Source organism: Agaricus bisporus, assembly GCF_000300575.1.
Source record: "Agaricus bisporus var. bisporus H97 unplaced genomic scaffold AGABI2scaffold_8, whole genome shotgun sequence".
Taxonomy (NCBI): Eukaryota; Fungi; Basidiomycota; class Agaricomycetes; order Agaricales; family Agaricaceae; genus Agaricus; species Agaricus bisporus.
The window spans coordinates 1,199,471-1,221,531 of NW_006267371.1; the positions used below are offsets into that span (position 1 = coordinate 1,199,471).

Below are 22,061 nucleotides of genomic sequence, written 5' to 3' on the forward strand. Positions count from 1 at the left end.
AGCTTCATCTTCTCAACAAAGCTATTCCAGAACGGATGTGAGTCTTTATCGGGTTGGTTCATGCTGAAGTACGCATCTGATAGAGTGTTTGCCGCCAATGGGGGCCACCGCCAAGTTCTGCCACGTCAGTCACGAACCGGCGGGTGCCCAAGCTTTTATTGGATTGATTTGTGACTCCGGTACAACAAGGCTGGGCCATAGGGGAGACCTGTGCCGCGTCGTATCTTATTTCTCGATCTGAAATACACCAGAACTCCGATGTTGATAATTGCCCAGTATTGGAAAATAGGTACGCTGAGAGTCAACAGGAGTCACTGACTGCTCCCCAGAGCTAGGCGAACTTGGCGATGGTCCTTCAAATGTGTGATAAGTAAGAGATCGAGGAACAAACAGTCCGTGAGAGCGGCGGGAGTACAGGCAAGCAGTCTCAGCGTAGACGAGCCCCATTCCTCGGAGTGCACCAAAGCCAATCGAATTAGAACCCGTTGGAGTGCCTCTTGTTACTATTCCACTAGCAGCACAGAGAACGATAGGCGAAAGAAAATCGTGAGCGATGCTCCCCGTTGCTTCTACACAGAAATTTGGAGCCCAGGACGGCTGCCGAATTGTGCCGCTTTGTAAATGTATAAATATATCATGTTCATGCATTCAGAAAAAAGCGGTGTCAAATATTTTGGTTCCTATTACAAAAATCATCTCCGGAAGTCGAGGGGAATCTCGCTTATACTGTGAAGAGATCGTCTCTACCGAGAAAATATCAAGTTCCATTCATCCTTTCCATCTTTTTGTATTGAACTTGCACGCGCAACCGCCAAAGTAGCGAGGCTTGTAAAGGAATTCACCGCGGATTTGCCAGACCGATCTTTAGTATCTCATTCAACGCGATGGCAAACTGCATGTCTATATCACGGGCTATTGAACGAGTCGAGTATTGTGGCATTCAAGGCTGAAGTTGGGATGCATCATTCTGATGATTATGTGAGGATGAACAAGAGCTGTCTGTGTACCCAATTTGTAAGTATTGACCGTCTGTCAATCATACAAGTATATATCACTGGGTCATCCATGATGACGATGATGATGAAACGAGGGAACAAGCCATGAGGTCTTGGAGACCTGAAATTCGGGAAAAAAACTGGGGTTTGCAGCGAAGCAGATGCATGTGAATTGGGTATACATATCCGAGTTTCACTGTGACGAGGTCTGCTTGCGGTTTCCCCGTGAAGTCTTGTCAAGCATGACGCTGCAAACTCATGACGCCTATTTGACGTCACATTCACCGTCCTCATGTTCTTCTCACGTCCGCAGTCGAAGTGTTTCTCGCTGAACATATCAGCGCAAGGAGTGAGGCTACCCGTCCAATAGATAAATTACATACACATACACGAAGGGTATACAAGAAGATGCTAGCGATGGACTATAAACTTCATTAAATGTCATGGGATGTAATCCTTCACCACCAGAAAAGGGAAAAACGAAGAAAAATGCGACATATAACACAACAGAACAATACGATGCTTTTAGACCAAGAAAAACGCAAACACTACGGAGATTTAACAATCCATCCGCCCAAAAGAGTAGATAGGGTGATACAGCACACGAAGGATGACGCGTGATTTGTGCACCTCTGTTCCTCGCACGACCGTCCAACTGGGACGGACAGCGCCGATAGCACCAAACGATCGCGGATAGGACACCGATACGTAAGAGGTGGTGCTCGGGAGATCATGTGTTGTAAAGGGACTGAAATAGCGGGGATCTAATGGTGGAACTGCAGGCCACGACGTAACGAATGATTCGATGTGAGTGCCATAGGTGGTCTAGTGGCGAATGCAGACCAAGTTTCCAAGCCCGGGGAGCCATAATACGAGGGTTGCGAAAAACTGGGGTATAGATATGAAACATGGTGCGGAGTAACCGCAACGAGGCATCCTGTTCATCGACGAGCAATGTAGCGCCAGTACTTGGTGTTTGGAGGCTGTGCAGAAAATCAATATTTTGTCGAGGTGTGCACGCGAAAAGTTGACTAACCTCAGTACCCGGAGTCGAGTCATCTATAAACAAAATATGATCAGAAAAAGGTATGCACGAACGAACGAAACACACTTACGATCACGGATGCATTCCCAGATATCGACCCCCCGTCCTCGAGGGTCCCAAACCCCGCATTGACTATACAACGGCCAATGTACATTGATTTCCCATATTCTCGTTGCATTAGCAATGACGGGCATGATATGAGTTGAGGGAAGATGCGAATTCAAAAGGCAGTTAGGGGGAAGCGCTCAGAAAACTTGCGGACGACAGAGGACAGAAAGTAGAGAGGAGAGTGGTTTATATGCAAAGCCATCAGATCGTGCGGTGACAAAACCGAGATGAACAAGTTTCTCAAAAAAATCGAGATCTCTCCAGATCGGGATCCAATCCGCCATGAACGCTATACCGCTTTGGGAATCCCAATTTTGTCCCTTGGGGCCAAATCCCGATAGGATTTCCCTACTCGGATTCCCCCAAGAAATTTTCGCAGGGTTCACTATTATCAAACTCATATGCATAGTAGAAAGTCCTTACTCGTTCCCCGAATTTCACCCTCTAGTTGCTTTGTATCTACGGGCGACTGTGTGTCGTCAATAACTGAACTCTCGATTCTCTACCTCCCAATACCTCGACAGAACGTTGACAACCTAATGTTCAGGGTATCAGTGAATCGTTGATTACCTCGCGCCATCCCAAATTGCCTTGCAACTGAGCAGTTGCTTCGCTTATGATACTTGGTCCGCTATAATGTCTGACTGTGTTCGAGATGCAAGAAGCTTGAAAGTGATTTCGGTCTTGGTACTATTAGGCGAGGGTCTCGGTTGCCCTCGAGCAGTACGGTACCAACTTCGTCCTGTTTTCAATGATCACCGTCCGAAAACCCACCTCCAAATTCCCAACAGAATCCCGACCAGCGACTCGCCGACCGGACCCGAGTCCCAAGCGGTCTACCCCCAAGCAGGCGTCGTTTTGAACGCCAACTCTTTAGCCAAAATTGAGGGTGAGGCTGAAGGGTCAATGTAGATTTTCAGATTTCCCTCTGAACTTCGGACGCGGTATGACACTTACTAAACCCGGCTTAATTTCTTAGCTGACTCAATCAGCAAATATTTTGAATCGAAAAGCTAGACCCTAACTATCGCTGTCTCTGTTGCTTTCAAGCTATTTTCAACGGAAGAAACTTACCACCTTTACCTGAGGGTTGGTTTTCCTGGATATACAGGGTAATTACCGCATGTGCACGGATCCGAAGCTGCACTCGCCCCTGCTTCTACAAGGTACTGTCGGGAAGTGCCGCCAGATTCCCAATGACACCGACACCCAGAGTACTTGTGGGTGTCGGCCTTCGTTGTTCTATTTTAGGACCGGGAAATGTGCACCAGCAAATGCACGGTCGACATTGAGCTTCTCTTCCGTCGTTGTGATCCTAGAGAGTATTGGTTTCAAAAACCGATCAGATAGAAAAAATAATTCATAGTCACTGCAAAAATTACACTCAAGCGCTTGTGGTTCAAGAATCGATGCTTAAATGGGGCCAAATGTGTGGACTCCCGCGACTACGCCTCATTTGACCCCGAACCCCGAACCCTCGATGCTTCCAAACGTCAGTGTCTCCAGTTGCTGATAGATTCTCCTTGGCTCTCGACTTTGGCTCTCGGTTGATCTTCTGGCCAAATCTATTGCAACTCCATAGGTTTCAGTAGAGAAGTATCATGAGAATCTCTGGGGCATGGTTATAATCATAGCACTATCGTTCACATAAACTTCTCTTACAGTTATGCTCATGGAAACCTGAGGTGGCAAGGTAATGTTCGAAGTAAGCCCAAATCACAGGTCGCTGGATGTTGAGGGTAGATATTCCACATGGAGCAGTGAACTTTTCTTCTCGGCGAGGAATTTCGGCGAAATACTAGTTACCCGACTGCGGTCCACGTGCAACAACACGAGGGGCCGGGTATAGGTAAAACTGCAGTTTTTAAAAGCTTGGACAGTTCTGGACCGCGAGGTTTATCACGGTCACTACAAATCGCCGAGTACCCCCGATGGACCTTGACCGGCGAGCTCATTGGAACCAAGCACCAGATTGCATATGCACGATGGGGAAGCATACCTATACTGAACAAAGACTCAAACCGTGCAATTAGTGCGAAGATGGAAAAGGTATCAAGGCTGCTCGAGGTCTGTAAAACTGAGGAAACCTCGAGTCAGAATATTGCGTGGTCAGGATGATGAACTTATCTCTTGGATTCCAACAATAGCTTATCCGAACGGCTCTCGATCGTTTAGCTTCGTCCATTATTCCCAATCAGGTCTTAAGTGGACCAATGACTTTTAAGCACTGGACTGACCGTTTTGTTCTGTCTCAACGAGATTCAGTGGATACATCATATCTTTCACAGAGGAAATCTTAAAGGAGTTGCCTTTGGATGATGAGTAATGAGTGAAAAAAATTGTATACAACGCAGTCTTTAGAGGAACGTGGCCATAGGCGCGATTAAATTCACGCGACTACCATCCGCCTTCTGATCGGGTAAGTATTTCACCATAATGTTGCAGGGTTAATCCCACCGTTCTAGGTTTGTTCGTGCTCCAGGAACATGGCGAGTTGCACCCTGTAGTAGAGTCTGTGGCGCAAATTCCTAAGGAAATTCGATTTCCTTCTAAATCAGACAGAAGAACACCTTCGTCAGAGGACATCGGTGAGCTAGTAAGATAATACTGACCGAAATCGATTTTCAAGTTGATCGGATGAAGCCAGTTGTAGGAGGTCTTGAAGGCTGTATACTGATAGAGTTTGGAAATGATGTATGGATCATTAATTTCCTATTTGATATCTAGTATATTCCATACACTGCCAGTGGTGCTGACAAGTTCCTTGTTTATACTATATCGTCTGACGCACGCTGCTAGACGTATGGTATAGCTAGTTAGATAAGGAGCTGCCGGCGCGCAGTGTTTCATTCTTGAAGTTGGGGCTGATTGAATCAAAAGTCGTGTTTGCTGTCATATTTTGGGCGAAACAAGGAAGGCGTGAGATTCTTACAAGAAGTGAAGTTTATGCATCAGCAGACGTTAGATCAGGTTCTGCCAAGAAAGCCATCTTGAAGTAAATAACAGATACGGTAGTAACAGTAGTTAAACCCTCGGATAACCACAGCCCCCGAGAATTTAGCCTAGTATCCTCAGAACTCAGCGATACAACTAGTGGTTGGTCTTGACAATGGTCAGCCTCAAGGCCACCCGCGCTTGGAGCATGTCGCAAGCTCAGGCCTGCGGGTATGAATGTGTGCTCTATCCGAGCTCCAATTCTGATGTATTCGCGCGAGTCTTTCTGAAGCTCCCTAGTGGAGTAGATCTTTATTTGTCTTTCAACCCCAATAGAACGTTCCCCCGGTGTCCACTGTGTCCTCAGCTTCTGCGTGGAAAAGGTTCCATCAAACGCGAGGAAGGTATAGGGGCTCAAATCTGAATTATTTCTATTTAAAGGGACAAATTGTAATGCGTTTTAGCGATGGCACTGCCTTACAATGTTCAAACCATCAAACCAACCCCACCGGAGCCATGAAATCGTTGATCAGATCATCGTCGAAAAGTACTCTGGTTCACACTGTCATATTTCTATTTCGTTACATATAGTCTGCGACGTCATTTTCTCCAAGCAAATGCGGATTCGAAGTTTTCGATCGAAAACGGAAAAGATTGCTTGAAGGGTCGGGGAATTTGATCCACGGCTTCAATATTCTAGTTGAAAGAATTAAATCCACTGATCTCCGAGAGCACTCACACATAGCATTATATCATAGGTGCCAAAAGGATCAAGTATAGCAGGGCACTTTCTATTAAGGATTGAATAGCACGATTGAGCGCGTGTAGTGAACCTGGTACCGAGGTCTGGTCTAGTCTGATATATGATGAGCGAGGCAAAAAAAAAATTCCACTCGCTGTTATTTCCGCTCGACGAACCTTTAAGGCCCTGTTTAATATCAGTCGGTTTTATCAGAATTTGAAGTTCCAGGAACTAGGCCAGAGATGCTGCCTGCATGGTGTGTACACCGTCACTGACAGGTGATCGGATATGAGAAGGATTTCAGTGCCATCAGAAGAATTAAAGCGTAGCGTAGGTATGGCAGAGTGATAGATATCATGAAACTTGAAGATGGAAAGACTTATCAGAAGTCAATGATGTCAGTTGTTGAATATTTAGCTCGTACTAACATAGCTCAGGCTGTCGTCTGTTGCTGAAAACAACCAACAAACAATCTTCACCGCGGTTATAAGATTGTATACTCCTTGAGAGAGCCGCCGATGTGTGATGATTTGTAAATGTAGATCAACGTTATGGCATTCTTGCGAGCGAGACCATGGGAACTAGCCCACCGCCCAGTACCTCTTCCCTTAGATCACGGGGTCGCTGATGTTATTAGTACGCCCAGGAGTACGCCTACCTTGTGTTCCCAGATAGACATCTCAGGGTGTTTTTCCTTTGTTTGGGAACTTGGGCTGTGGGTGCCGTATGGATGTGTTCGGGTATCCAGTTTGAATTTGAACTACGACGGATGACCGCAAACGACACGACGCCGCTTACTAAACCCCTTGTCGATCAGGAAGTAACTTGATTTTAGTTCTGCAAACTTCCTCGTCTGTCGGAAGTTAGTCAAACAACGGCCGCAACTTACCAGTCTATCGCATCTTCAGAATTCGTGATCATAAGCATCGCAAGGGTCCTACTGCATGGGCGGTGGAATTAGGGGAACGGTTTCCGGACCGTTGCAGGGTACGGTATTTGGAGAGAAGGCCGGTATTGGTTACTTGTTTCCTGCGAGTGTTTATATTTGCGCATTAGCCTCGGCAATCTCTTATGAGGAGCTGGTAAGAATATGACACCTCGAACATATACCATGTGCTAACCGATTAATCAGATGTAGCAAGCAAAATAACGTCTTCTTTAACAACAAATAGTTCCACTTCTGTCATCTGGGTGGTGCAAAGGACAATTCAGACGCCACCGATTTGACAAACTGATACACTGTAATATTGAACAAGATCTTTACGGTCATCAAATCTTTCCAAAAAAAAAGCAAAGATTCCGCCCTCAAATCTGTACATAGGATTTCAATACTCTACGATGTTACCAAAAAATCCAAGGCACAGTCGGAACCTACGGAACAGATTCCGTAGGCCCTGACCTGTACGACCTTTTTCTCCGGAAGCAATCGACATCGCAACCTTGAGAAAAAAGAGTTTACTTCCCATTGCCCAAGACTGGGGTTCACCAAGACAACCCAGTCTTACCATTGTCGCCAATAACAAAATTTGCGAAGAAATGGCCGGGAATAACTTGGTACTCCACGACGAAAAATTAGACATGGGTTCGTAACAAGGGACAGTTGAGCGATGATATGAAATTCAATCTAATCTTTCAGGTAACCTCCGGGTAGAAATGCCTCGGCTGAAACGGGGTTCACATTGTAAAAGCCCTAGTTACGCGGAACTGAGACATGATCTGTTCACCTGCGCTTAGGTAATCTTCCATCTCAACGTGTAAAATTTGACCATGGTTACGAAGCAAGAGCAAAAAAACACGCATTGAGACCGCCGAATGCAGGCTATATAACGGGTAGCGCGTTGTATTTCAGAAAAACATATAGTTAATTTCGAATGAATGAAGTTGGGAACGATGAAGCGGTCCGTGGAATTGCTAGTGGAGTAGAGGAACCCTGAAAACTCTAGTCGATGCCTTATTTTCAGCTTTGCGCCTTTAATCCGGCACATTTTTAGAATTCACACGCTCTTGACATCAGATTCGACCCTGCCTGGTTATAGCGGTGCAAGAAGGTCTTTTTGACCCCCAAGTTATTTTCAGAATTTAATAATCAGGTCTCTCGAGAGTCGTGGAGCGAGATTTACCTTTGCGGCGGTTTGAAGCGTCGGTTAATATTCTTAAACTACAAGTCGAAGGTGAAGAATTTTCTGTTTGGAAAGAAGCAGAAGTGAGTTTTTACCGAAAGAGGGGGGCGAAGGCCCTAATAAACATTGCTCGCGACTAAAATGAGAAGAGTAGAAGTATTAATGTCGGTGGCATTGACGGTCATTATGTGACCAACGTGAATGAGCAAGGACAGTTGATTAAGAGAAACAAGCGCGTACCCATAATTAATGATCATGAGTTATTAGCGCGTCCAGGCTATTTCGGAGTTTTCCATCAGTTCATAAGTTAAATGAACGTGTAAGCGACTTCACCGCGTCGATGTCCTTGGCTGCCTCGGCTATCGTGAATTTGATACTTATATCTGTGCTATGATTGGATCAGTGAAAGGAACTTTGGATGCAATATTTTGCTCTCATCGACTCCCTGGTGGAGGGGTAGGAGAGAGAGCGGGAAAAAGCTGATATTTTGCTCTCTACTCGACAGGTGGATCAGCACCGGGACCGCATATTAGGGCTAGAGAGTAAAATCGTCCCTTTGGTTATGAGGGTGTTTCCCATGGTTTTGGGGTCGGGGAGAGGTAGTACAAGTATACATAGTAAAAAAAGCGCCAGAAGTGATGGAAAGGGGATGATTTAGCACGGAACCAACAATTGGGATTGTGGCAAGCGGGGAAAATCACCAACCAATGATTTACCGAGAATCGAGAATCGAGAATCCTAGGATTTAATCCCGGCTACCTCGTGGGATATTTTAATTATCACCGACCGGTCACCTTTGCTGCCGAAGTATCCAAGTTACCACTTAATTTAACGATCAACATGAGTTTCAAATCAATACTTGAATCGATTGAAATATCAGAAAAGAAGGGCAGGAGAGAGGAAGTAGGTCCTGAACTTGCCAAAAGTGATGATCGATGGCTTTGAATAACTGATCATCAGCTGTATCAGTATGCAACCCTGCTTGTAGTCGCAAATAACTGATCATGAAGCCATCACAAGATACAGATTTAGCTGTGGCTGAAGCAAGCGCTGACGGATTGTCCTTCTCCGAATAATAATTATTCGTTACCAGTAATTTCATCGAGTACCGGATGTGATATTCTTAACCACCCACGACTTTATTATTTTCACCCGGTTTCGAGTCTAGACATCCTGAGATATTGACATGACTGATCAGAATGGAAGTAAGGGCCTGTCGGGTACGTTCTGTTCGGAGTCCACAAAAACAACAATCAAGGATTTCGAATGGTTTCTCGAATCATAAATACGGATGGAATCACATTTGTACCTTTTCCCTAGACTTGTAGAGTTGTCATTTAGTGTTATAAGACGGGGTTTACGCGCGCGATACACGATTAGCCAAACTTCCATCCCTTAGTGTTATGTAGAAAATACGAATCAGAAGTGGATGTTTGAACCATTGCGGGTTCGAGGGCCTATTTCCACGTACTGTTCGGTGTAAAAATTAAAAGACTTCGGTATACCTATTTACTAAATCAAAAAAATGGATTCTTTAGTGACAAAGCGATTTAAATTGTCAGGAATCCGACATGGAGCGATTTCCATCGGGTCCGATCAAGTGCCATGAAGCCTGAGCGTAAAATGAATTTTTAAATCCATCGCGGTAATGTTACCGGCGGCGGGAAACGATCAGGGGTTATATACAAAAAATGATTTTGAGGGCGCGGAACCAGGAAAAGGATTATTATTCTGACAGCTTCTGACGTTCTCTGTTCCGACTGGCGGGTAACAAGTTCTTGGGCTCAAAGCCTGTGAAAAATGGGGTACATACATGATACTAAGTTAATTACGGGCATTAGCAAATCCATGGTGCGCAGTCGCCGCCACTTATTCGGTGTCGATTCATTCAACTTTTTCGAACTCTTAAGCCTTGACGCCGATTCCGATTCCGAACCCGGAACAGTTTATGTTGCGATCACGTGACATTTACGCGATAGCCTTGGCAAGGGCTTACTTACCGTTTTAACCGCTTCAACCTCGACCCCCTCAACCAAAATGGACATGTCTCGATTCCAAAACATGTCCCCCGTGAAGAAAACGGTACTTTTGCATTCACACATGTTTCCATTTCCCGAAAATCTGACTGAGAAATTTTTCAAAGTAGATGGTCAAATTCACAGGTGCACTAGCTGTAGCTGGTGTGTTGTATTATTTTGCTAAACGCGAAGTCGCTGCGAAGAGGAAAGCGGAGTTTGATGAATATAAGAATCATAGTATGTTTTTTCTTCCTTTTTTTCTTTGCTTTGGTCTTTGTTTTTTATTTTTGCATTTTTGGAGGTAATAAGCAGATGCCAATTTCATCGGATTCAACGAAATCTTAGAAGAAGTATATGTTGGTCTACTTACAGATCTATCTATCTATCTTCCCATGTTCCTATCGTTTGGTTTCTCTCATATCTTGCGAGAAGCAATCAATGCTCCCAGGTTTCATGGATACACAGCAAAAAACGGGGAAACGACGGAGCGAAGAAAAGAAGTTCACTCGTGGAGTAATTCACATAACACAAACCTTCCTTCCATGTACAGCCCCGTCATGATCAACCAATACACAATTGTTGATGTCATTTCAGGGTGATGTAACGCGAACCAACGAATCACCTTTCTCACAAGACCTTTGGCCAGTTGTGTTTCAGAGATCAATCCTTCTTTTCATCCCCCGCCGATCTGAAACAAACTGAGCTTTCCCTTGTTTGGTCAAAGTTCAACAAACGTAGTATCTCTTCCTTCCTTTTCGTTTCATCTTATCTTCCGAGCGGTTTTTATCAACGAACTTCGATGTGGTCAAATCGGTTTACGCCAAAGGGTGGTGATCTTAGACCTCCACCTCAAGGTGTTGGAAGAGTACGTTTATGACATTGCCTTTTCCCTCTATGTTTTTTTCTGATCAAGAAAGCTAGATGATAGTAACTGGAGGCGCTGGCGTTTTAGCCTTACTGGGCGGGGCCTATCTCAGTATGGTTTACAGTAAGCGTAAACAAGAACGCGATGGTACCAATCCTATGTGTATGCATTCTTTCACATATCTCTCATTACGCATATATGCGGCTAAAAATTCTTTTTAGATGAACAAGTCCTTGCGCATGTCGGTACCAAATCCCCAGTTACGGATGACGTTCCGACTTCTAAATTACCTACTCGCTCATCGCAAATTCGGTCATCGAAACCGATGGAACCTCCGGTACAAGAACACCGTGCTAAACATGATTCGGTTGAGGAGAGGACGGAGAAGGCGAAGACGGATGGGAATGGTGATGTTGATCAAGCGAGACGTGAAGAACCTGCGCCGCAACGGAAGAAGGGAAATGGTAAATTGGTGTCGCAGTCGGATTCGGATTTTATGAAGAGTTACAAGAAAGATAAATGAGGAGGGCAGTTGTGGGTTTTTGTTTCCTTTTTTCTTTTTCTCTTTCGGGGTATGTTGTATGCATATGAATGTTGTAACAAATAGAATCATACGTTTATACGAGTCATTGAATGAGCTGCATTCGGCCGCTATACAACGTGCTCATGAGGAAAGACCAAACATTCTCTCAAAACGGGAGTCAAACATCATCTCGATAGTGTCATTCGTCAACTTGAGATCTACACAAAGCATTCAGTATTGAATACATTCGCGGTTTGAAACTGACCTAGGTTATTGCCGAGATTGATGCAAGCCATCATTTTGATTGTGGTTGGGTCTGATACGGTGCCGATGATTTCACAGTACGTGCATTCTGGTGAATCAGCTCCCTAGAATGGCGTTACTTTTTGAGAAAAGAAAGAGGAGAGAGAGACGTACGGCTACGGGTACGATGGTGACATTTCCGCCGTCGCTTGCTTCAACGATGATATTAGGGCCACTGACCTAGGGATATGCTCTCGTTGAATAGAGTTGGGTGAGGGTGGGGACACGTACGGAAAGGACTTTACAGGGCAGTCGGATGGGTTTACCAACAAAGTTGGCCAGACGCGCTGAATTGACGCGTGGGGAGATGTTTTCTGCCATGGGTGGTGGTGGAGAAGGTGTTGTTAGCAACACGTGATTTGGGTATTGCACCCTTTGAGTCTTACCGACATGCTCCGCATGACAATGGTCCGTCGCGTACTTTCTATGCGACGACATTTCTCGGCTACGGCTCGAAAGATGAAAGACCCGTGGCCTTTACCTCATACACCAGAACATATCGCTTACACCGCCACGGCTACAGACACATTGCCTCCAACGCCGTTACCGCGTCCGAATGAAACAGTAGACATTCTTCGAGCAAGGTTGGTGTATCAGTCGAGGAAACGGGGGACGTTGGAGTCGGATTTGTTGTTGAGTACGTTTGCGAGGGATAATTTGAACTCGATGAGTGAGAGTGAATTGCGAGAATACGACAAGGTGTGTTGTGTATGTATGTGTTTATGAACATGGCTGATGGGTTATTACAGTTGTTGGACGAGGCAGACTGGGATATCTACTACTGGTGTACGGAGGAGAGGGAGCCGCCTACGCGGTGGGCAACGTCTGCGGTGTTGGGTCGGTTGCGGGAACATGCGAGAAATGAGGGACGAGTTGTACGGCGGATGCCTGCGCTGTAGATAATTTAGGCACCGTGTGAACTTTGTCTGTCCAGGTCTTTTTCTGCTCTCAACTGCACAACACCATCAACCAGCGATGTCTCAACCACCGCCTTCGTCCTCAGCGTCTGTATTCTAACTGTCCATGCTTCATCCCCCGGCTAACTCCCCCCAGATCTTCAAGCTCGACCCCCCACGACTCGGCTTGGAAAACGGGTCTGCGTCCCCCACCCAGGGACTCTCGCCCACAGACAGAAGATGTCACCGCAACCAAGGGCCTCGAATTCGAGGACATGTCCATCAGACGTGAACTCCTCATGGGCATCTTCGAGGCCGGCTTCGAAAAGCCCTCTCCCATCCAGGAAGAAGCCATCCCCTTTGCCCTCACCAAACGCGACATCCTCGCCCGTGCCAAAAACGGCACCGGAAAAACAGCCGCCTTCGTCATCCCCTCCCTCCAGCAGATTGACATTAACAAACACAAGATTCAGGCCCTTCTCCTCGTTCCCACCCGAGAGCTTGCCCTCCAGACTTCCCAGGTGTGCAAAACCCTAGGCAAACACATGGGCATCCAGGTCATGGTTACCACCGGTGGTACCACTCTCAAGGACGATATCTTACGTCTTTCAGAGTCCGTTCATGTTCTCGTCGGAACCCCTGGCCGTATCCTAGATCTTGCCGGCAAGGGTGTAGCTGATCTCAGCGAATGCCCCGTATTCGTTATGGATGAGGCGGATAAGCTCCTCTCCCCCGAGTTTGCCCCTGTCATGGAGCAGCTCTTGTCCTATCTGCCCTCGGAACGCCAGGTCATGCTCTTCAGCGCAACCTTCCCCATGATCGTCAAGACATTCAAGGTGAACTTTTTTTTTTTACTTCATTTTGATCCGGCTCGGGCGGCAAATGCTGATGCTTCATGGTCAGGACAAGCACATGCGATCCCCGTACGAAATTAATCTCATGGATGAACTTACGCTTCGAGGTGTCACCCAATATTATGCCTATGTCGAAGAACGACAAAAGGTCCACTGTCTCAATACTCTTTTCTCCAAAGTACGTTTTAACCCTTTCGTGAATCAAGACATGTCCTCATGCAATGCATACAGCTTCAAATTAATCAATCTATCATTTTCTGCAACTCTACCAATCGAGTCGAACTCTTGGCCAAAAAGGTCACCGAGCTTGGCTACTCGTGCTTTTATTCGCATGCCAAAATGCTCCAATCTCACCGCAACCGTGTCTTTCATGATTTCCGTAATGGCGTGTGTCGCAACCTCGTCTGTTCCGACCTCCTCACTCGCGGTATCGATATTCAAGCCGTAAACGTGGTGATTAACTTTGATTTCCCCAAGAATAGCGAAACCTACCTTCATCGTATCGGCCGCTCTGGACGCTTTGGTCATCTCGGCTTGGCGATCAACTTGGTGACGTATGAAGACAGGTTCAACCTCTACAAGATCGAACAGGAGCTGGGCACTGAAATCCAGCCTATCCCTCAAACAATCGATCGAACTCTATATGTGGCGCCCGGTTCCAGTGAAGAACAGCACCAGAAGCCTCAACCCCAATCCCAACAACCACAACAAAGGCAGGCAGCACCTTCTCCTTCTCCCGCTGCTGCTGCTGCTCCAAGAGCTGGACAACCTAGCCTTCCGGCTCCACAGTCAATTTCCCAACAACCCGCCTTCAATGGTCAGGCTTCCGCGAGAGCAAATGGCGGTTTACCCCCTCAGGCACAGCAGATGCGTGGACAACCTACGTATCGTGGTGGTGTGCCTGTGGCTCGGTGAACGGAGGAGGAAGATGCGCACACCAACCCTTTTTTCGCTTTGGGCTCTCGAGGCGGTTTTTACTGCGGCAGCAAAACTAGATTCACTTATGCTACCTTCTTATCCCCAATAATGACCCACATCACTCATACCAACTCCCCACTCATTGCCCCTTTAACAAGTGGACGATCCGACGATACATGATACCTACTCTCTATTGTCTCTCTGATCTCAAACGTTTCTCTTCTGGCCCGTCGTATACTCTGCGGTTTCTCCCCCGTGTCGAAGCAAATTAAAGTGATGAAGTTGTATTTATCAAGTGTGTTCTGTATCGTCAGCCCCTCCCCCAACACTACCCTATATCTTTTCTCTTCCCTTGCCAGTATCTTCGTTTCGATCCACTTGCTTTTGGGCTTTTACATGAATGCGTCTCGGCTTTGGCTCTGGTCTCCTGTATATCTACTCTTTACCCGCGCTCTCTCTCTCTCTTACACACACGCATCAACATCCATTCGTATCTGTTAGTTTATCGGGTGCAAATTAGCGTATTTTCTTCCCGTTATTGTCTCTTTTTCTCCTCCCTGTGATGATTTTGGGTCATGTTTTTTTCTTTCGAGTTGTTTGGGGATTAGGTCTGTTGTTGGTAGTTTTTTTGTCGCGGAAGGTGTGCGCAGTTGAGGATGGTGTCGTTTGATAGTTGGCATCAATATACTGTTTACGACGCTTATCTCCATAAACGCTGGTGTGACTAGTATCCATTGTTTGGCATGTTTAATATGTGACTTTCATTTCATGCGGTGGGTCTCTCCTACCTTGACTTCATACCCCCGCAGGCCTCGGTATACTAGGTTGCGCTTTATGAATCCACGACGTCGAACGCCATGTCAATTCCTACTATCCAGTCCTCGCAGCTTCTTCTTTAAAGTCATCCTCCCTCTAACTCTCCTCGCCGTATTCTGTTTCACATATCTGTATGAACTGCATGTTGAAATTGCGGTGCATAATAAGAAGTGGATTCAAGAAGAGATTTATGATAGTGTGGATATAGTGAATAAGGAGAGTAGTAGTAGGTGTTTTGAGGAGGGGAGGGTGAGTGAGAAGTATAATGTGACGAGGTTTTTGTATGGGGAGAAGAGGAATGAGGTTCAGGCGGGGGTGGAGATGAAGTTTGGGATGGATTGTTATGATTTTGCTGGGACTGTTCGGTCGAGCAAGACGAGAATGTCGGACACCACCACCACCACCATGGTACCGAATGATGAAAAAACGATATTTCATACTTATTGGCGTGTCGATTTAGCGCCTTTTGGTCCTCGTCAAGAATGGATGCTCAAAAGTTTTCTCTCAACTCAAAATTTATATCAAACGAAATTAATCATCTGGTCTAATGGGAATCTCTCTTCAAACACGATTTTACATTCGTATGTCCTCAAATATCCAAATAATATCGGTTTGAAAGTTGTGGATATGGAGGAATTGGCGAAAGGGACGGAATTGGAGGAGGAGAAATTTAAAGAGAGAATTTTGGGGTTGAAGGATGAAAAGGCGTGGTTGGATGGGGATTTGATTCGGTTGTTGTTGTTATGGAATTATGGAGGTGTTTGGGTGGATATGGATTCACTTTTGACGAGGGATTTGGAACCGTTGTTGGAACATGAATTTGTTACTCAATGGGATTGTTATGGTACGGGTCTATTCCTTCTCCCTCACACACTTTAATAACACTTTCATCAGATAAAGCGTATTCCCCATTCAACGGTGCTCTTCTCCGTTTTCGTCAACACTCCCCTTACCTCTGTGAAGCCTTCCATATAATCGCTCACTCTCCAAAACCTCCTCGTCCAGGTTCAACAGACTGGGGTTCCCTCCTCTACCTCAAACTCTTCCGCACCCTCCTCTCCAAATCCATACCCCCCTTCAAAGTTTTACCTTTTTGTTTCAACGACGGCAGGTCATGTAGACTTGACAATAGGTTGCCAGATCCATTTAAAAAGGATAGGAAAGATATGAAATGGACGATGGGGATGGATGTCAAGGAGAATGGGGGTTTGGATAGGGTTTTGGGAAAGGTGTTTGCGGTGCATTTGCATAATCAGTGGGAGAAGGAGTTTCCGGTGGGAGGATGGGTGGAGAGATTGTTGTTGAGGAGGTATGAGAGGTCTTTGGCTATAAAGAAGAAGGTGGATACGTGATGGACTTTTTTTCTTCTTTTTTTCTTCTACGCTTTGTGTGTTAATATGCTAATGATAATTAATTGTGATCACGACTTGGAGATGAGCATCTGACGACAGAAAGACGCAGACGAGATTGATGATAATGAACGACATAAGTCAAACTTCATTCATGCACTACTTTGAACATAACTTTGGATGCATCAACTACTTGTAACCTCGTTATCTTCAAAGTCATTTTGTGGTTGTGCTTCGTCCTCTTCTTTGATATTGACTCCATTGCGTGATGCTTTTGTTTTCTTTTTTCTTCTCTTCAACACCAATTCACTCCCTGCTTCTGCTTTCTTTAATCCCAACAATACTTCATGAGCTACAAGAATACCGATCTTGTCAAGATACAGATTACACAGATACCAACTGGAATACATACTTTCTCCAGATAATAGGTCGTCTACGATGGGTCGGCTACCAGAAGTTATATAGCGCGTCGATATGCCCCTCGCGACGAGAGGTTGTGCAAGCATGGCCTTCAATTGAGCTTTAAGTGCAAAGGTCTTGGATTCCTGAGTTTTTCGTTGCCGGTTGGTTGATTTATCGTCGTCCGATTCACTAAAAAGGTGATGGCTTGGTTAAACCTCATATCAAAAGGAAAACAGGGAACTGTAGGGGTAAAAGAGTATGAAGCGACTTACCTCACGTAATCTGAATCTAAATCTACACCCAGCGCTTCAGCAGTTTCTTTCACCCAATTCTTCTCATAATTGTTTTTCTGAACCTGGTGCTGCCGTTGTTCAATCTGTCTCGCAAGTTGCACTCGTTCTTTGAGTTTGTCCAGCATATTGAGATCAACTGAGAGCTCAGGAATATCTCTTTCATCTACACCAAACATTTATACTCTCAGTAGACGAAAACACTCGAAAGAGGAAAACGAACCACGGGACAAACTGCCCATAAGCGCCTTAACTACCCTCCGTTCATCGGGGCCGATCACGAGCATACTAAATCCCTTGTTCATTGCACGGGCGGTACGCCCACTGCGATGAATGTAAGAATCCGCTGTGCGAGGTATTTGAAAATGAACGACGTGGTCCACAGCAGGGATATCGAGACCTCGAGCAGCAATGTCCGTGGCTAAGAGTACTGAGTTGGGAGTCGATTTGAAACTGTCCGTGTATCGAGTAAACCCGTACTCGACAAAATCATTGGCGGGAATGAACTTACCGATCAAGATTCTTCAGTCTTTGTCGTTGCTCAAGTTGTGAATGCAGAGGGAAGACTTTTATCGACAGAAGACCAAGAAGCGGCATTAAACGCCTGACGCCATCAATTGAAGATAGAAAGACCAGCGAGCGGCCTGGGTGTCGAAGGAGGAAATAATAAAGATAGGTATCCTGTCAGAGTCAAATCTGATGAGAGTGAGTTATGATGATGACAGGTGCTCAATACCTTTTCATTCACCAGGCATTCAATTTTTGCTTCTTGTAGAGTAGACACGACCTTGCCTTCAGGACTAAGGTCGATTATCTCAGGCTCAGGATCTCTAAAATCGAGTCGCAATAAGAGGTCGTCTTGCAGATGTGGATCCTTATAAGTACTATACCCACATACTATTTCTGTAGAAATCATACCTAAGGTAGTTGCTGGTTTATCGTTCTTGCCTTTGCGTTTCTTATAATCTTTGGGTCGCCAACGCTTTTTCAAATTACGTTGAAGATCTTTGCTGAGCGTAGCCGACAGCACAAATGTTTGCAAGTCATAGACGGTATTAGGTTTCTGTTCCTCATTCGTATTGGTGTCCATGGCATTATATTCGACTGGAATTTCATCATCTCTCCAAACATCCTGTTAGATATCGTAACCAAACCCAAGGATTGTCAACGCACCTGTCTTCACGGAGCGTCAAACGAAGGATATTTTCCAGTTCAGCAAAATGGCCACTCTCGATCATACGATCAGCTTCGTCCAGTACAAGAAAGCGAAGGTTTTTCAATTCTTTGGCCAGACTGTCGTCCTTTACCAATGTAGTCAGTACTGAAACTAAAGGGCTGTGGACCTTGGACGAAACAAAACATACCTCTCCTATGATATCCCATAGTCGACCAGGCGTACCCACGAGAACGTCAACACCTCTATCGATGATCCGACGTTGTTTCTGGGCCGACATCCCACCAACAATCGCCGCTACACTGACGTGAGGCGGACGCTTTTTGACCGGGAGATTGTGCACTGCTTTTTTCCGTTTTCCTTTTTGGTTCCCTGCGGGCTCATCTTTTCCTTGAGCCTCGTCCGGGCTGTTTTCATTTCGAGTCGCTGGAGTATCACGATCAGTCGGGTTGAGGCATTCGTTGAGGTGCGATGAAACCTGCAGTGCGAGTTCACGAGTAGGAGCGAGGATTAATGCTTTTACAGGTCGTCGTTTATTTGGATGGGGTCGAGGTTGGGATAGCAGATAATGGAGGATCGGGATTCCGTAAGCCAATGTTTTACCAGAGCCCTGTAGAGATTATGAGTATCGACCGAATAGTCAGATGCAATACGAACGGTTTGGGCAACACCAACGACATCCTTGCCTTTTACTGCGACTGGTATAGCGGCCGCCTGGATGGATGTAGGACTTTCGAAACCTTTCCTGTAAAGCGCATGTAACAATTGTGGATGCAGCGAGTACGAAGCCCATTCCGGTAGAAGGGTTGCTAAGAGAAGTATAAGTTCGGAGTATGATTAGATGCTCATGATTCCTCACAGTCGAACGGTAAAATTTCGGATGAAGACACTTCCTGGATGTCGTCTTCCACGTCTATTTCAGAATTTTTCTCTCGCACTGGCTGGTCTGATTCATGGACCTGTATGGACGAGGTTATCCCATGGTCACTCACAATATCAGACAACTTACCTGGAATTTCGCAACCCTACCACCTTCGGTCATCTCATATACAACCTCAACGCCCTCAACTTCTTCGAATTCGAGAATACCATCATCTCCACCGAGGCCAGTCTCTAACGGACGTCGGCTTGTCTTCCAGGGTAATTCATCGACGCTCCGCTGAATTTTTGATTTTTTTCGCGGGCCAAGCCCTGTACTCTTCTTTCGTTTGAGGCCTTTGTGCCTCTCTAATGGGCCCATGCCTGTCGGAAAAAGGAGGATTCAATCACGAAAATATGGAGAGCGAAATGCTAAAATACCAGATTTTCCCACGATTTGGGAACTTCATTGCATCGACTTTATAGCTAACTCTTCGCGTCATGGCCTGAGGCTCAACTCAAATGATATTGCCAATGGGTAATCGGTCTAAAGGGTCCGTGATATCCTCCGGTGTATATTGCAATTTGACAATCAACACAATATATGGGTTCGTAAACAACAAGGTAAGCCAAAATTAGAACGGGCGCCAAAAGAACCTTAGCTTGCGTCCTGCTCCGCGTTGCCATTTTCTAGCTACAGGCGGTGTCCGTGAGTTTCTTGTTCAACTCTCACTTCAGTATTCACAAACGCGTTATGATCTTGCAGTAAACATGCCTCCGACCTTTCACGACGAACTATGGGAATGGGTCAAAGGCATTGTATCCGAGGAGTCACGACCCGCTTTTGCATCTTTGACGCGTTCTCCTTCTCACGGGGCTTCTACTGGTGGTTCACGAACAACAAAGTGTCCTCCTTCCTTTGAAGAAGCTTCAAAATCTCTGAACCAATCTTGGCAATGCTCGCCACCCAGACCTGCTACTGAGATTCTTCCCGTCGAACTTTGGCGAAAAGTTCTTCGCTATGCTCTCCGACTTACTGGAGCCCAATCCATCAATCTAAACGACCCTTTCGAAGCTGATTACATTCAGGAAGAATATCCTTATCTTCCACCGGAATATTTCGACGATCGAGATGCATGTCGTCGCGTCTGTCTTACGTTTGACGCACTCGTGACCGAAATCATGGTCGAATACATTGTCGTTTTCACCGAGGAAGATCTTGTTTGGATTGTCAAGAAACTCGAAGATGACATCTTGTCCGCCGAGTATAAACGTCTAGGTGATTGGACGACTCGCATTGACTTTTGTATCTCGGGGTCTTATGACCCTGATTGGATGCTTCGCCTTCTCACTCTCACCCCGAACCTCGTTATCTATACCACCAACACCGGCCTTGGCGAGTATCCCGAACATTCCATGAACACATGTATACTCCGAGGTCTCGTCGATTTCCATGGGAAGACACTTAGACGTCTTGACTGGACCGGCCTCAACGATGCTCCAACCTACGCCAATCTACATGCTATCGCTAAAGGCATCCCTTCTCTCACTACACTCCACCTTCGACACCTTTACGGTCTCCCATCACCCACTGCACCACAACCCATGCTAGTCTTCCCTTCCCTACAAGCTCTCTCTCTCGGTTTGATACCCTTGACCAAACCTCCAAACATGACCAATGAAGAATATCCACCTTGCTGGGACTTCTTTCTCAGATATTTCGCTCATAAATTCCAACTTCCAAGAATTCAACGTCTTGACATTGATATATGTCCTCTTCTTCCCGATTTCTTCACCACTTATGGACGAAAAATCAAAACATTTCGCACAAGTGCACGACCTATCCCCCTCTGCGTTGACGATGCTTTGAAAGCATTACCCAACTTACAGACATTTCATTACATATCCTCTCCTGGCCTCGAATATCAAATCCCATCCGACCAAACCTCATTACAAAGGATCGCAATCCTATCCAGCATCGAACACGACATAAGTGCTCCCGCCATCCCATTCCAATCCAGTATCATCAAACCTCTTGACATCATGCTAGCAAACATCATAAATATGGACACCGAGAAACTGACGGAAGTGCGAATCTGCGACCGAGGTGGTTTCGCCGGGATCTTTGAGTCATATAATCTTCTCTTCTGGCATTGGAGTCGAGGATTACAACAAAAGAAGAACATCAAATTACAAAATAAGTATGGAGATTTGGATACTAGATACGCGAAATGTGAGCACAATAGACTTTCTGTTAATTTGATTCGCAATTTAACGTCCACCAACGCAGATGGTGATACTCCACCTCCGGAACAACCATCTAAACGATACACGATATCTAACCAGTGGTCACCCAACAACAGCGACCACACTGAGAACCCTCTTCCAATCGACAAAATCCAAAATGAATACCAATCAGATTCTTAGTCGTCGTGACCGACGTTCACCTCACCACAAACGTTTGAATGCCAAAAATACCTTGTCAAATTGCCCTTACCTGCTTTTGCTTGAGAGTCAATAATACCCAGAAACCTTGTTATCCTTGTTTTAAACATAACTTACATTTGTGTGTTGTCTTATAATTCAATATCAACTGGACACCCGAACAGTTTACGAAACATCCATCCGATTACTTCTCCATTCCACCTAGGCAGTATATAATAGTACATAAACTAAATAGTATTACGTTCATGATTAACAAGTGCACGACAGCACTCATATGTCCAAGAAAACGGATGTGGTGACAAAGCGAGTTGACCAAGCATAACCGAACAACAAGAAAAAAGAAGAGGGCGAATTAAAAGGTAAAAATCTACAGACAACATGGGCATAGAATGACTTCTTGACGGAG

At 45.6% G+C, this 22,061-nt stretch overlaps 6 protein-coding genes across 6 annotated transcripts; 3 read left to right on the forward strand and 3 right to left on the reverse strand.

The window, feature by feature from the left end:
* Positions 1 to 1,319: 1,319 nt before the first annotated feature.
* AGABI2DRAFT_137770 (hypothetical protein) lies at positions 1,320 to 2,300 on the reverse strand. The gene is made up of 3 exons (XM_006463298.1): positions 2,111 to 2,300; positions 2,032 to 2,054; positions 1,320 to 1,978 (listed from the first exon to the last, which is right to left on the reverse strand). The coding sequence occupies exons 1-3, from the start codon at positions 2,232 to 2,234 to the stop codon at positions 1,937 to 1,939; spliced, it is 189 nt and encodes a 62-aa protein (XP_006463361.1). The 5' UTR covers positions 2,235 to 2,300; the 3' UTR covers positions 1,320 to 1,936.
* Positions 2,301 to 10,692: 8,392 nt separating this feature from the next.
* Positions 10,693 to 11,997, reverse strand: AGABI2DRAFT_194202 (hypothetical protein). Its single transcript, XM_006463299.1, has 6 exons — positions 11,885 to 11,997; positions 11,768 to 11,833; positions 11,616 to 11,718; positions 11,049 to 11,568; positions 10,884 to 10,989; positions 10,693 to 10,827 (listed from the first exon to the last, which is right to left on the reverse strand). The coding sequence occupies exons 1-4, from the start codon at positions 11,972 to 11,974 to the stop codon at positions 11,492 to 11,494; spliced, it is 336 nt and encodes a 111-aa protein (XP_006463362.1). The 5' UTR covers positions 11,975 to 11,997; the 3' UTR covers positions 10,693 to 10,827; positions 10,884 to 10,989; positions 11,049 to 11,491.
* A 40-nt stretch (positions 11,998 to 12,037) lies between these two features.
* On the forward strand, positions 12,038 to 15,030 carry AGABI2DRAFT_194203 (hypothetical protein). The gene is made up of 6 exons (XM_006463300.1): positions 12,038 to 12,061; positions 12,177 to 12,352; positions 12,403 to 12,657; positions 12,707 to 13,385; positions 13,453 to 13,581; positions 13,635 to 15,030. The coding sequence occupies exons 3-6, from the start codon at positions 12,629 to 12,631 to the stop codon at positions 14,316 to 14,318; spliced, it is 1,521 nt and encodes a 506-aa protein (XP_006463363.1). The 5' UTR covers positions 12,038 to 12,061; positions 12,177 to 12,352; positions 12,403 to 12,628; the 3' UTR covers positions 14,319 to 15,030.
* Positions 15,031 to 15,117: 87 nt separating this feature from the next.
* Positions 15,118 to 16,576, forward strand: AGABI2DRAFT_225093 (hypothetical protein). Its single transcript, XM_006463301.1, has 2 exons — positions 15,118 to 15,981; positions 16,032 to 16,576. Exons 1-2 carry the CDS (start codon positions 15,156 to 15,158, stop codon positions 16,487 to 16,489), a joined length of 1,284 nt encoding a protein of 427 aa, XP_006463364.1. The 5' UTR covers positions 15,118 to 15,155; the 3' UTR covers positions 16,490 to 16,576.
* A 95-nt stretch (positions 16,577 to 16,671) lies between these two features.
* AGABI2DRAFT_120189 (hypothetical protein) lies at positions 16,672 to 19,592 on the reverse strand (the record flags this gene model as incomplete). Its single annotated transcript, XM_006463302.1, has 12 exons — positions 16,672 to 16,838; positions 16,899 to 17,077; positions 17,161 to 17,344; positions 17,402 to 17,631; positions 17,690 to 17,859; positions 17,915 to 18,036; positions 18,097 to 18,299; positions 18,352 to 18,479; positions 18,543 to 18,962; positions 19,010 to 19,161; positions 19,212 to 19,311; positions 19,362 to 19,592. The coding sequence occupies 12 exons, from the start codon at positions 19,590 to 19,592 to the stop codon at positions 16,672 to 16,674; spliced, it is 2,286 nt and encodes a 761-aa protein (XP_006463365.1).
* Positions 19,593 to 19,981: 389 nt separating this feature from the next.
* Positions 19,982 to 21,637, forward strand: AGABI2DRAFT_144691 (hypothetical protein; the record flags this gene model as incomplete). Its single annotated transcript, XM_006463303.1, has 2 exons — positions 19,982 to 21,443; positions 21,501 to 21,637. The coding sequence occupies 2 exons, from the start codon at positions 19,982 to 19,984 to the stop codon at positions 21,635 to 21,637; spliced, it is 1,599 nt and encodes a 532-aa protein (XP_006463366.1).
* Positions 21,638 to 22,061: the final 424 nt, after the last annotated feature.

Coding starts and splice junctions, on each gene's coding strand:
- AGABI2DRAFT_137770 (XM_006463298.1), bottom strand. CDS start 2,234: ATGCCCGTCATTGCTAATGCAACGAGAATATGGGAAATCAATGTACAT. Junction 2,055..2,110: donor CTGGGAATGCATCCGTGATC/GTAAGTGTGTTT, acceptor TTTTGTTTATAG/ATGACTCGACTCCGGGTACT. Junction 1,979..2,031: donor ACTCGACTCCGGGTACTGAG/GTTAGTCAACTT, acceptor TTTTCTGCACAG/CCTCCAAACACCAAGTACTG.
- AGABI2DRAFT_225093 (XM_006463301.1), top strand. CDS start 15,156: ATGAATCCACGACGTCGAACGCCATGTCAATTCCTACTATCCAGTCCT. Junction 15,982..16,031: donor TACTCAATGGGATTGTTATG/GTACGGGTCTAT, acceptor CACTTTCATCAG/ATAAAGCGTATTCCCCATTC.
- AGABI2DRAFT_194203 (XM_006463300.1), top strand. CDS start 12,629: ATGTCTCAACCACCGCCTTCGTCCTCAGC. Junction 12,658..12,706: donor CCACCGCCTTCGTCCTCAGC/GTCTGTATTCTA, acceptor AACTCCCCCCAG/ATCTTCAAGCTCGACCCCCC. Junction 13,582..13,634: donor TCAATACTCTTTTCTCCAAA/GTACGTTTTAAC, acceptor CAATGCATACAG/CTTCAAATTAATCAATCTAT.
- AGABI2DRAFT_194202 (XM_006463299.1), bottom strand. CDS start 11,974: ATGGCAGAAAACATCTCCCCACGCGTCAATTCAGCGCGTCTGGCCAAC. Junction 11,834..11,884: donor TGCCCTGTAAAGTCCTTTCC/GTACGTGTCCCC, acceptor GCATATCCCTAG/GTCAGTGGCCCTAATATCAT. Junction 11,719..11,767: donor TCACCATCGTACCCGTAGCC/GTACGTCTCTCT, acceptor ACGCCATTCTAG/GGAGCTGATTCACCAGAATG.